The sequence below is a fragment of the Nematolebias whitei genome, chromosome 14 (assembly GCF_014905685.2).
Source record: "Nematolebias whitei isolate Nwh7 chromosome 14, NemWhi1, whole genome shotgun sequence".
NCBI classification, from domain to species: domain Eukaryota; kingdom Metazoa; phylum Chordata; class Actinopteri; order Cyprinodontiformes; family Rivulidae; genus Nematolebias; species Nematolebias whitei.
This window is the reverse complement of record NC_056511.1, coordinates 30820046-30834512: the sequence shown is the minus strand read 5'-3', so window position 1 is coordinate 30834512 and position 14467 is coordinate 30820046. Positions and strand designations below refer to the sequence as shown.

General features: G+C 40.2%; 2 protein-coding genes across 3 annotated transcripts in view; both read left to right on the top strand.

Moving 5' to 3' along the window:
* Positions 1-4393, top strand: part of LOC119420077 (hepatoma-derived growth factor-related protein 2) — a 7781-nt gene extending 3388 nt beyond the window's left edge. Inside the window, exon 5 of the mRNA XM_037687449.1 lies at positions 2426-4393. Within this exon, the coding sequence (XP_037543377.1) occupies positions 2426-4279 (1854 nt within the window). The 3' untranslated portion in view covers positions 4280-4393. The remainder of the gene's footprint in view (positions 1-2425) is intronic.
* Positions 4394-8843: 4450 nt separating this feature from the next.
* The window catches only part of aspa (aspartoacylase), a 15088-nt gene continuing 9464 nt past the window's right edge, over positions 8844-14467 (top strand). For both annotated transcript variants that reach the window (XM_037687447.1, XM_037687448.1), the window contains exons 1-2: positions 8844-9146; positions 13567-13762. In XM_037687447.1, the coding sequence (XP_037543375.1) occupies positions 8902-9146; positions 13567-13762 (441 nt within the window). In that variant the 5' untranslated portion in view covers positions 8844-8901. The remainder of the gene's footprint in view (positions 9147-13566; positions 13763-14467) is intronic.

The window sequence follows — 14467 nt, the reverse complement described above, 5'->3', positions numbered from 1 at the left end:
CTGAACAGTGTCGCCCCCCCCATCTCTCTAATTTGCTACAACCGTATGTCCCACCACGTTCCATGAGGTCAGCGGACCAGTTGCTCCTCACAGTTCCAGGAACTCGTCTTAAGCGCAGAGGTGACAGGGCCTTCTCTGTAGCAGGACCAAGACTTTGGAATGAGTTACCTCTGCTTGTCAGACAGGCCCCCTCCCTCTCGGTTTTCAAGTCCCGTTTAAAAACTCACTACTATTCAATAGCTTTCAACACAAGATGATCTGTGTTTTGATCCTGTATGCTCCACACTGGTTTGTCGTCATTATCTGCATCGTTTTTATGTCTATATTCTGATTTACCTCATTTTGTATTTTGCTTTGTGTGTTACCTGTTGTTTTGTCTGTACAGCACTTTGGTTGGCCTTGTAGCTGTTTTAAGTGCTTTATAAATAAAGTGGTATGGTATGGTATGGTATGAAGGTGGTTTTGTATGGCAAGCCAAGTGTCTCATTAATAGCCACTTTTACCTGTTAATGAGACACTTGGCTTGCTATTAGGGGTGCACCGATTGTAGTTTTCTGTTCGATTGCCGATTTCTAAAAAGTCTGAACTGCTGATTCCGATTTTGGCCGATACCGATTTTGTTTTATAATCGACACTGTCAGGTGTTATAAGGTCACAATGCACCTTGAATTTTCAACCTTATTTTTTTTAAAAACAGACCCTTGAACAATATCCTAGAAATAATACAAACTTGTTTTAATTGGCCATGAGGTAGTGCTCTGAAATATAAATGAATTTCAGACAATTGTTGTTAAAACAAAAAAAAATGGTAAAATCGGTTTCTCATGCAAGTATTGGCCGATTTCCGATTTTCCCAAATTAAGGAAATCGGGCCGATAAATCGGTACACCCTTACTTGCTATATTAGTCGGGGGCCCTCTAGTGGTTGAAAATGTTAGTGTTCAATATTTTCCATGTCAGAATGAATGGAATTGTCAGATCTCTGCCAAAAATTGGTTATAAATATGAGAGGAAAAAAAACAAATATGTAGCTTCGCTGTATAAGTCGCAGGGCATGTTAATTTATCAAAAAAACTGCGACTTATACAGCAAAATCTATGGTATATTAACCTCATTAAGAAGAACGTGATAAATTCATGTTTGTGTCAGTATTTCTTCCTTTATGTGTAAAATTTCTCTGTGGGGGGTGGAATTCAAAAATTGACGAAATATTAAATTGAAGGAACATTTTTGCTGGACTTTTCCATTCTCGTGACATGCAGCAATATGACGGGGGGGGGGGGGGGGGGGGTGTCACCATGACATGAGAGGAGGGCCTTAGAGAAATTTGTTTCAGATCACATTTAAAAGAGGAATCTTTTTTAAATGTAAATTCTGTTTATTTTTGTGTTTTGTATTTATTTATTGGCTCCTCATTAGCCACTGCTGTAACAATGACTACTCTTCCTGGGGTCCACATCATAAAAAAACATTTATTACAAAGACAGTTACACACACTTAATACAACATTAGTAGCATAGCATAATATGATAATTAATTCATAAATGTGTAATTATAACACTTTATATAATAAAATATTTTAGCAGGGCTCTTTTAAAAGCTCTGGCAGTTGTTACATTTAACACAGATGAAGGAAGAGAGTTCCATGTTTTCATTCCTCTAAAAATATCAGTCTTTTGTCCAGCATTCCTGTAGCATGGTGGAAGAGTAAAACAAACTTTTAAAGCATGGCTTGTATTAAAATTGTGTAAAGTTTGTTTAAATAAAAGTCGATTATATAAAACATTTTGTATCTTAGATACCACAATGTTTCTAAAAAAAAGCACTAAAGGGCAATTTCAACCTAATTTTTAACCAAAGGCCAACTTAATGCTTTGTGCATACTGTATGATAATATTGGTATATATGGAACAATTCAATGTAGGACGAGCTGCTCTATTTTGGACCAATTGAACTGAATTAAATGAAATGAAACTGTGTTAATATTTTTGAGGGATTAATTTTAATGTTATATAATGTAAACATCTTTTTATAACAGCTAGTTGTGTTCCCATCACTGCAACAGTGCAATTTGCCACGACCACTCCAACCTGCTGTCCATAATAACTCCCAGAAGTCTAATTTCTTCTACTTGAGTAATGGCTCTTCCATTTATAGACAGGTTTAGTTTCAGATGAGTTTTTAATTTCCAATTTGATCTAGATATCATGCTTTTGGTTTTAGATAAGTTTAAAACTAATTTATTTGTATGCACGCAATTTACAACTTGCTTCAATTCGCTGGCCAAGGTGCTGGACAGTGTCTCAACAGATGAACCTGACATAGATATTGTGGTATCATCAGCATAGATCACTGCACTGGCTTGCTGCAGAACAAAAGGCAGGTCATTAGAAAATCTGACTCTAACTTTGTGTTTCTCTCACAGGAAAGAAAACATTTTGCAACATCAATAAAAGCAAGGAGCTCACAGCCATGGTGCACTCCGAAGACCAGGTCCAGCGAGAAAGGAAAACCAAGTCAGGAGCAGAAGGGGTCGCAAGGTGAACGACGGAAGGCGGCACGCCAAGTCTCAAAGTGTAAGACGGATAAAGTGGCACCATCTTCAGCTACGCAGACGCCTCATCGTGAAGACGCTCTTTGCAGAGATTTGACAGAAACGGAGCCATTGGTGACGAGGGATGAGAACACCAGGACTGAAACCGAAACAGGAAAACGAGTAAAAGGAAAGACAAAACAGCTTGGTAATGGGAGCATTAAGAAACTAAATCCAAAGAGAGACACACAAAGGGACAGAGACCCTCACACTGACGTCCTCCATGAGGACGGGCAGAGCAGTTCAGGAAATGCAGAATGCAGCCACGAAAGACAAAAGCTCCCTCAGAGTGACATTAATAATGATACACCGTGTTTAAAGAAGAGAAAGAAGAAAGGGGGCAGAGGAGGGTGTGAAAGTGTAGAAAAAGGGGCGGAGCAAAGTCAAGCAGAGACGGAAGGTAAACCTGAAGAGCACCTTCCCAGTCTGTTGGAGGACATCAACGTGACAACTGTTCCCCATTCAGAACCAGAGAAGAAGAAACCTGCAACAGCTGGCAGACAGGACCAGTCTGCCCAGTCCATGGAGGAGCCTTCTGGAGTGATCAGTCAGGCTGACTGGAAGAAGAAAAAGGATGTTGATGTGGAAAGTAGAGATGCCAACGAAACTGCTGAACCTCCAGCTAACCAAGTCAACGTACAGAAGAAGAGAGACTTGAACGAGCCTTCGGATCTCTCTCAAACACCAACAGAACGTCCAGGAGAGGTGGGAGCTGATTCTGAAGATACTGAAGCTCCTCAAGAGACGTTAGGATCGAGTTTCACTAAAAGAAAGAAGAAGAAGAAGAAGGAACTTCCTGATTCTTCTGACAAAGATGTGAACTTTTGCAACGGCGCTGTAACAAACGCAGACCTAACAGTTAAAAAGAAGAAGAAGATGGTGGATGTCTCGCACACAGCCGAGGAAGATGAGAGTGTAGATAATACACAGACAGAGGAGCGAGAGACTGAACGGAGGACGAAGAAGAAGAAACGGAAACAAAGCTGGTACTGCGAGGACACCACAGCACTGGCTGAAAATTCTGTGTTTGTGCGGAAGAAGATAAAAGGTCCTTCCTTCCTCCCTGCTGATGAAGAGGAAAATGGCGCTGAGGCAGAGCGCAGCCGTTTACAGTCTAAAGCTGAAAAGCCTGATGTCAGCGCCAACGGTTTAGCTGCGACATCAGAAGAATTTCCTGAAAGTTCGGCTGAATCAAAAAACAGGGTTAAGAAAAAGAAGCAGAGGTCAGCTGAGCAGGACTGTGTGAAAGGAGAGACGGAATGGGAGGAACCAAAGGAGACGGCTGAACCCGAGGTCAAGAAGAAGAAACGTAAGAGGAAAGACAGCGAGATGATGAGTCCAACAGAAAAATACGTGGATGAACTGCAAGCTGAAGAGGACGTTCCTCTGAAGAAGAAGAAGAAGAAGAAAATCCCACCAGCTGCCACTGAGGATGCTGAATCAGAACTCACTTTAGATTCACCCAAGAAGTTAAAAAATAAAAAAGCTGCAGATAAACTTTCTCTCCTAAACAAAAAACCCTTTCCTAAAACTGCTGATTCAGAGGCACATAAAAGTCAACAACCAGGAAGAACAGAGCCAGACTTTAATTTCAGCTCTGCCTCTGAAACGTCTCGTATGAAACAGAAAAAGAACAAGAAGAAAAGACTCCACCATCCAAATCAGGACTTTCTGTTTGACCTTTAGTGCAAGGTTTCTGTCTGAGAGGATTTTAAATGAGAAGGAAAATGGAAATACTTTTTTTACATTTTACTAGATTTATTTTTTACTAGAACATATTTTTTCAAGCATGGAACTGGAGCAGTAATGTCATTACTGTTTTACTGAGTTTTGTATCACTGCTTTTAATCAGGCTCTTTAAAGGCCTGCTTTCTGTTATGTTCAAAAAGTAACTTGATAGTTTTGATTTCAGTTCGCAGCATGGTGTATTTTATTTGGATGTGGAAATAAAAGACACCAGCCATTGAATATTTCTTTTCTGAAGAGCCATATGTGATTTAATCAGTGTTAAAAAATAAATAAATAAGCTACTGGACCATATACTGTAATAATTTTTATCTCAATAACAGCAGTTAAACATATTTGTTTTGAACTAGCTGGAAATACAAAACATCCTAAAAGAAATTATCTATAGGCTGGGTCCTAAAAGAAATTATTTCCTGTTCACAAAATAAAAATAACACATAACATTCCTGTCCAAAATCCTGGAGAAAATAGTTTTCATTCAATTAAACAAGTTTTTAAATGAGAACAGAATCTTCTAAATTTTTCAACCTGGCTTTAAGCAGCTCCACAGCACTGAAACAGCATTAGTAAGGGTTTGTAATGACATTATGATATCAAACGATCCTGGTCAATTTGTGGTACTTGTGCTCCTGGACCTTACTGCTGCTTTTGATACTGTTGACCACAGTATCCTTAAATCACGGCTGGAACAGTGGGTTGGGATCACAGGTGCTGCATTAGAATGGTTCCGCTCATACCTGAGTGGCAGGAGTTTCTGTGTCAAGGTTGGTAATAATATATCCGCCTCATTACCTCTTTCTTGTGGGGTCCCACAGGGTTCGATTCTTGGACCCCTTCTGTTCTCACTTTATTTGCTCCCACTGGGGTCCATCCTGAGGAAACATGGTCTTTCATTCCATTGCTATGCTGATGACTGTCAGATCTACCTGCCTGTGAAACCAGCAAGTGTTTGCTCCATTCACCCTCTGTTAAAATGTCTGGACGACATTAAGGCCTGGGTGGCTTCAAATTTCTTAAGTTTTAACAATGACAAGACTGAAGTCATTGTTTGTAGCCCTAGCTCAACTGCCACCACTGGTCCTGTCAACCTGGACTCTCTTCAGCCATATCTGAAGCAGTCTGGTAAAAATCTCTAGGATGGTTTTAGACTCCGACTTCAAGTTTGACAAACAAATCAACTCTGTTTTGCAGAAAAGCTTCTTCCAACTCAGACAGGTAGCTAAGCTCAAGCCAGTATTGTCCAGACCCGACCTTGAGAAACTAGTCCATGCCTTTGTCGGGACCCGATTGGATTATTGCAATGCACTGTATGCTGGGATCAGCCAGGCCTCCATTTCACGTCTTCAGCTCGTCCAGAATGCTGCTGCTCGGCTTTTAACCGGAACTTGTAGGTCTGAACATATTACTCCAGTTCTGTCCTCCCTTCACTGGCTCCCTGTTCGTACGAGGATAGTTTTTAAAATTCTTCTGTTGACCTTCAAATGCTTAAATGGCCTCGCACCCCTTTATCTCTCTGAGCTTCTGGAACCTTACATTCCCTCTCGGGCCCTGAGATCATCTGATCAGCTGCTTTTGGCTGTTCCAAAAACAAGACTGAAGCTCAGAGGAGATCGGGCTTTTTCAGTCATGGGCCCCAAACTCTAGAACAACCTTCCCCCCAACATCAGGCAGACCACCTCCATTCCTCACTTCAAATCCCTGCTAAAAACATATCTGTTCTTGCAAGCATTTCACACAGTGTTAATTGATTTAGTGTTTTTTAATCTGTGACCCTATGTTTTAAATGCTTTTTTTTTAATTCTTCAGTTATTATTAGTGTATTGTATATATATGTTTATATATTTTTCCCTTTAATTTACTCATTGATTGTTGTTGTTAAGCACTTTGATAACAGGTTCTGTTTTAAATGTGCTCTATAAATAAAGTTCCATCCATCCATCCATCCATCCATCCATTATCTTTACCTGCTTATTCCATTTTGGGTCACTGGTGCCCATGTCCAGCAATCACTGTGCGAGGGGCGGGGGACACCCTGGACGGGTCGCAAGTCCATCACAGGGCCACACAGAGACAAACGAGACAAACAACCATTCACTCTCTCACTCACACCTAGGGACAATTTAGAGTTACCAATCAGCCTAACGTGCATGTTTTTGGTCTGTGGGAGGAAACCCACGCATGCACGGAGAGAACATGCAAACTCCACCCAGGAAGGCCCCCGGACCGGGGTTTGAACCAAGGACCTGCTCGCTGAGAGGCAGCAGCTCTACCAGTTGTGCCACTGTGCTGCCCTATAAATAAAGTTGACTTGACTTTACTTAACATTCATCTATCCATTATCTTTACTTGATTCTTCCTTTTTGGGTCACGGGGGTCCATGTCCAGCAGTCACTGCGAGAGGCGGGGGGCAGGTCTCCAGTCCTTCACTGGGACACATCGAGACAAACAACCACTCACTCACACCTAGGGACAATTTAGAGTTACCAATCAGCCTAACATGCATGTTTTTGATCTGTGGGAGGAATCCGGAGAAAACCCACGCATGCACGGAGAGAACATGCAAACTCCACCCAGAAAGGCCCTCGGACCGGGATATGATTCCAGGCTAACCTGCTCGCTGAGAGGTGGCAGCTCTACCAGTTGTGCCACCATGCTGCAAAAAATAAAAACACTAACAAAGCATGAAAAAGTAGTGGACAGATCCTGAAGGACCGTCCCATTCCCTCCAGGACTACAAAGCTCTGTCCCAAACAGACTAGGAAAACCCTCCGTCATAAAGAACGCTCCAGTTCAAGTCAAGTTTATTGTCATTCTCAACACGTGGTACATGAGGTGGAATGAAATTATGTACTTAGTACACCCAAAAATTGCAAAAAAAAATATAAAGTATAAATAGAAACAGCAAATAAGGATCTAAGATATACATTAAAGATATACGCTAAACACTAATGTAAAACAACACAGGGAGGTCATTCAGTTCTCATCTCATTGTTTAACAACTCATATTTTTGTTTCTGTGAAAAAAACTATCAGAAATGTACAAAACAGTTATTCATTTATCCAATTTTAAAAATATGTATTTGAGTTGGGCATGGCGGATCAAGGCACAGAGTTGCCACTGTATAAATATCTTGCTTCCACCCTAGTTGTAGGTTAGGCAATCTAATTTGATCTGTTCTGTACATCAGTGAAAGTCAATAACACATGAACCTGTCAGTTTGCAGCTCAGACACTTTGAATTTCAGAATGGTCTCACTCACCAACTGCACCAGGACCTTTAACCAAGCAGCTGCAAAAAGGGTTTTAAGATGACCTAATCGTCTGTTAACCACTGGTGATTTCTACCCCCCTGAGCAGAAGGTCATGGGTAAAACATACTTGTCAACTGTCCTGAGTTGGACAGATTTGTCCCACTGTCTTGCATGAGATGGGGAGGGACACCTAAATGTCCCACATTGGACAAGTGCTGGCTGGGCTTACCTGTTCATGCATCTGTCTGGGAGGAGGGACAACATTTTGTTCTTGAAATACAGATTTTTTTTATTCATTGATCATCTTTGTTGAGTAGGTTAAATATTGCTTGGAGGTTGTGTGTGCACACTCTTGCTTTAATGTGGTGGTGGTAATTTAAATATCTAAAGGTTCCTGTAAAATAAATGATATAATCTAAAAGTTGCTGTGGTCGTAAGTGTACACATGTTGGACTCGTGATTTGATATTTTACTAATTGGCATTTATAATGTATGTGAATGTTTGTGTTCAGTGCCCTGAGATAACGTATGTTGTGACTTGGCGCTATGTAAATAAACTGAATTGAATTGAAACCGAAGTTCAGCTTAAAGGCCAGTTAGTGTTCATTGTCCACATTGCAATAAATGCATGGATTTTTGTTTTTTAATCCTAGGAATTTAGTAAAATGCACTTCAAACGGCTGGAAAATGCTTTTTTTTTTTTTATTAGTTTTTTTTTTTATTTCCTGGGTCATCATTGACATTGGCACTTGTAAATACATACAGGTTACATATACGTTATAGGTTCATTGTCGGCAGGTATGGTAAAGTGCATCTGTTTCATTATTAGACATAAATGCACTCCTGTCCCTTCTTTGTTTTATTATAATAATTTATATTGATTTCTTTAAGTCCAGTTATTTATTTATTTTCAAATTCTTTATGTTGTTCAGTAGCTGCCAATCATTGCTAGTAGAGAAGGTAATGCAGTAGAGGGATTGCAGTATTGGTACCACAACATTTTGGAATATTTTATACATAAAAATCAGAACACAAACAATTTCTTTCTTTAAAATATTGAGAAATAATAAAAGGATGGCCCTTGACCAGAACCAGACCCACCCCCACGTTTAAAACTGACTCAGCGTTTGATTTATATGGTACAACGGCCTGCCACACAGTTTTCGACGAAAACAGACCAGCTGAGCGGTGACGTCATGACGCAGCCTCAGCAGGTATTTAAAAACGGTGACAGTGGAGCTCGAGCTGGAAACTTTCCATTCAGACCCGTTCGTTGAAGCGTGTCAGGCCCCCCCTCCGCCCCCACCCGTCATGTCCTCCCACAACAACAACACGGCGCGTGTCGCCGCAGCCAGGAGAGTCGCTATCTTCGGAGGGACGCACGGGAACGAGATGTCAGGCGTCACGCTCGTCAACCTGTGGACGAAGAACAGCTCCGAGATACAGAGGAAGGGAGTCGAGACCAGACCTTTCGTCGCGAACCCGTGGGCTGTGGAGAAATGCGTCCGGTACGTGGACACCGATCTGAACCGAGCCTTCACCCCGGAGAACCTCAGGTAAGGATTCACCGGTTACAGACCGCGGTCCGGTACAGGCGCTGTCAGAAAAAAAACTTTGTTTTGGATTTAAAGCAGAGGAACATGGAGTCCCCTGCTGCTGGTCATACTGGGCTCTGTTTGGCGCGAGGCACTTGAATGCAATAAGACCTTAAAATACCAGCTCGCGTGTGATCCTAAACGCAACACTAGATATAAACATTCCACATTTCAAGGAGAGGCGCGAGCGTCCTCTAAAATGAACTTGCGCTCCTTGTTTTTACGTCACGTGGATTCCCATCTGCGCGCTCGAATGGCAGCTTAGTGTTTTGGGCCCAGCAGCCAATGAGAGTGGACCCTCGAGTCCCCGCCTCCCGGAGCGGACTGCAGCTCACAGACTGACGGAAAACGTGACCGAGCTGCACAACGATTCTGTAGTTTTTTCCTTTTTTTTGGTTGTTTGGCTTTTATCTCTGGTGCACATCACATACAAACATTGAATCATGATGCATCTGTGCACGCGCAAGCGTGAGACCTGCTATGGTTCTGATGGCAGGAATCCCCACATCTGTTTCGATGTAAACACAGTCTGATCAAATCTGTGCAATGTTTTTACTGAATCTTTGAACCATTGAAATCCTTGTGTACTACAAGGCAAATGCATTCTTAAAAATGTATTGCATTATTATTATTATTATTATTATTATTATTGTTATTATTATTATTATTATTATTATTATTGCAGTGTACTTTAAAAAAGATCAGTTTCATGGTTATAATGTTAGATCAATAAAAATAACATTTGGGGAAATAAAAAAACTTTTCTAAAGAGTAACACAGAAAATGTTTTATTTAACTATTGTAAAATATGTTCTATACACAGAACATTTAAATAATTGAAACGTTTCGTTTCAACTCACTGTGAGGTAAGGTTAAGTTAAATAAATCCAGAAAATATAAAGAGTACAAGAGAGGTTTTAAAATGTGCAAGTATATGTAATGGAGACACAATCACTGCACTTTTTGTGGCAGGACCTGGAGATTTATCTGAAAATTTATTTTATTTGTTTTAATGTAATTAAATAACAATTACAATAAATATAAAACATAATAACCAAGAAAGGAATAGCCATCCAAAACCTATTTACACCTATCCCATGTCAAGTTCGGAAATTACACAGAAATCCTCAAGACCGACAAAAACCTTCAAAAAAATAAACTCAGTACAATATTCTTGATACTAAATGTATTTCTACTTTTACATAAGCATATCTTAAAATAATATATTTGTTAACTCTGATACTGACTTCGTGTTCTCAACTCCTCACTAGGGGTGCACCAATAAATTGGCCAGTTGATTTATCAGCCCCGATTTCCTTAATTTGGGGAAATCGGAAATCGGCCAATACTTGCATCAGAAATCAATTTTACCTTTTTTTGTTTGTTTGTTTGTTTGTTTGTTTGTTTTAACAGTAATTGTCTGAACTTCATTTATATTTCAGAGCACTACCTCATGGCCTGTTAAAACAAGTTTGTATTGTTTCTAGGATATTGTTCAAGGGTATGCTTTTCAATAAAATAATATTGGAAAATTGAAGGTACATTGTGACCTTATTACTTCCTGACAGTGTCGCTTAAAAAACAAAATCGGTATCGGCCAAAATCGGAATCGGCAGGTCAGACTTTTGAGAAATCGGTGATTGTACAGAAAACTGCAATCGGTGCACCCCTAACTATAACCATATCATAATTTGACTCCCAGAAATGAATCACATTTAGATTTAACTGGTTCTAATTGGACAACATTCAGACATAAACAACTCTAGAAAATGATGTAGTTTTCTTCTTGGTAAAAAAAAAACATTTTAACCAGGAATGCTGTTATTTTAAACATAAAATGTAGAGTGGTGTTGTAAAAAAATATAATATTACATAGTGTAGGTTGTGATTTTCAATTGACCCAAGGTGTGTGTGAAGGATTCATTTATTGCAGCTCTATGATGGACTGGCAAGTGATCTCTGGAGATAGACAATGGGTAAATAAAATAGATGAATGTAAACGGTGGTGCTGGTGTACTTCGAGCTGTCTTCTGTCAGTAAGAAGGTCTCAGGATCGAGGGCCGGCCAGGACAGGGGCCATAGAGTTTGCATGTTCTCTTCGTGCATACATGGGTTTTCTCCGGATACTCTGGTTTCCTCCTACAGACCAAAAACCTAGTGTTGGGTTCACTGGTAACTTTGTCCCTAGGTGTGGGTGAGAGTGTGAATGGTTGTTTGTCTCATTTGTCTCTATGTGTCCCTGTAATGAACCTGTGACCTCCCCAGGGTGTACCCTGCCTCTTGCCCAGTGACTGCTGGATATAGGCACCAGTGACCCCCATGACCTGGAAAGAAAAAAACACATAAAGATAATGGATGGTTGGATACATTGGTGCTGAAGTGCAACTGTTCAATAGAAATTGTCCATAGTGCAACAACAAATGGCATTATGTAGTTAGTGTAAAGTGACTGGTGCCTGATGTGTTGGATTGTGTGTGCATTTAGAGATGGGATAAATAGGGTTTGCCATTTGTTGCCTTTGTCCCACGAGGGGAGAGGAAGATAGAATAAATGTCCATTCAAGGTCCAGTCTTCATGAGGTTAAAGGACAACCTGGTGTGTAAAACTGTTTTTAAATCTAGTCATGCAGATATGACCAAATAACCAGAACCTCCTTTCAGACAGCAATAGACTACAGAAGTTAGGTGGAGTGGGGTTGGGTGTCCTGTGATGCTTGGTGATGTTCAGTAGGGAGTGGAGTGGAGTGGAGTGAAGCACCAATGCTCTTTCCAGCTGCATTCATCATGCTGTTTATCACCCTGTTGGAAATGGTACAGTCAGTTTCTAAATTACATTGTTTTGCAGCTAGTCAGATTATCTTGACTGTGCCTCAGTAGGAGTACATGATGAATATCTGGGTATCTTCTCTGTCATTGCTGTTGGGCTTTCTTGACCAGTGATGTGGTGTTAATGGTCCCAGAGAAGTCATCTATTGTCTACGTGCAAGACCTTTGTGCTGCTCATCAACCTCACCGCAATTCTATTGATGTTCTGAGAAGGATGTGTGTTCTCCAGGAGTCAACAATGACCTTCTTCATTTTGCAATTGTTTAAAGAAATAATATTTATTGTTGCACTGGTGGCCAGTTGACTCACTACTGTGCTATAGTTTGCCATGTCATCATTAACAATGAAACTCACCACAATGGCATCATCTGAAAATTTTTACAAAAAGGATGATTCTGTAATCTGATGTTCAGTCAGGTTAAGGGCAGGGAACTGAGCACACATCCCTGGGGAACCCCTGTACTCAGTGTGATGCTGCTGAAAGTGTTATTGCTAACACAAACTCTCTAACCGGGAGTCTAGCACCTAGTTTTACAGAGAAATGTTCATCCCCTGGTTGTCCAGTTTCTGGATTAACTGCTGTGGAATTATTAATGATCTAAAAAAAAAAAAATGCATTATTTATTTATTTATTTATTTTTAACCAAAACAAAAACTGATCAGGATTGGTACTGCAAAACAGTCAGTGTAATAGTTGTGTACTGGTAATATAATGATGGAATAATGAGCAATTCTTATTTTTTGTTGTTGTTTGCTTGTTTGTTTGTTTTTGAAAGTCTGAAAAGTCAATAAACAAGATTTTTGGTTGTATTAATAGTGAGATATTTTTATTTAAAATAAAAGGAGCATATCCTGCACTGCTGCTCCACTTTACAGAAGTGACAAAGTGTTTTTAGTTGTGGTTTTGCTGCATCATCTTGTGATTTTTAGTTTATTTGAAGATGAGAGCTCTCATTGTGCGAGTGACGTGTCCCATCCTCAGCCTGCAGATGTTATTTGGATCTTTAATCTCTGCTTGCATGTTGTTTGGTCTCACTGCAGGCAACATGTAGAGGAGATTAGAGGCTCTTTCTAAAAACAGCTCGTGATATTTTTGTTTTCACCTCAGAGGGGCTGACAGATCTGCTTTTTCTCAAACTCAGCACCTGCATGTCTCTCAGCTGAGGATAGAGCCCACAGATGCTCCCAGCAGGCTTGTGTGTGTGAATGTCTCACAGCATGAGACTGTTGTGGGGAAACAGGGTCTAAAGTGCAGATGTGAGTGAGCTGAGGTAATGTGAACTGATGAGATGCTTGTTTTTTTCTATTCTTCAGTAGCTTAGAGAACGTTTTAGACCAGATATCGTTTGGAAAGGGGTAAGAAGAAGTGGCTTGTTTTGTGGCTCAGCCTGATAATCCGCTCAATGATCCTTTAGTACTTTGCTGTGATGTTCTCCATGCAAAGGAAACTTTTGTGTAAATAACTGACAGGCTACATCCCTCATTCTTCTGTCAGCTGAACTGGTTGGCAAAACGCAACCATTTTCTAACAATGTGAATCTTTGCATTTCCCATAGTGCAATGGGAGGCGATGAGCTGCCCTACGAGGTGCAAAGAGCCCAGGAGATCAACAGGATATTCGGACCCAAAGGAAGCTCTGAGGCCTATGACGTGATCTTTGACCTCCACAACACCACGTCCAACATGGGCTGCACTCTGATTCTGGAAAGCTCCAAAGACTGTTTCAATCTGCAGATGATGCATTACATAAAGGTGACCGCGTCTGAGCAGGAAGTCTCACTGTTATCGAACAAGGAGAATAACATGATTGCCTGACTTTAAAAGTGGCATAAAATAATAAAAACAATGCACTGAATATGGTCTTAATGCAGCCAAAGCACTGAGACTTTAGAAGACTTCAAAACGTTGCCTCGTTTTGAAGCAAGATTTAAAAATGGAGGGATTTTTTTAAAGCTCTGTAAGATGTTTGAGTGACAGAAGGCAGATGTATTTTTGGCTCTTTGAGTTTACAGAACATCATGAACCAAGCCGTTACTCAACTCTTATTGCATAATTATGTTGATGGTGAGCAACACTACAAAAAGCTTCTGTAAATTATTTAGCAGCTATTTAAATACTATAAAAACTCATTTAATTTTTAAGAATGGCTTATCATGATGAGAACAAGAAATATACACTTGATGCCATAAGTCTTTAGATATTCAAAATGAGTTTTTGCATCACACACTCACACTGCAGGTCATATACTGAGTATGGGCTGAAAACACAGAATGCGACCTCTAATTTTAAAGAGGTTTGTAGGTCATCTCTTACTCTGGTTCACATGTAAATGGATACAAACTACTTTATGGATGTGTGGTTTTAAATGTGGTGAGCATGCATGTCATATAAGTTATTGAAGTCATTATGATTGTTGTTGTTGTTGTTGTTGTTGTTGTTGTTGTTGTTGTTGTTGTT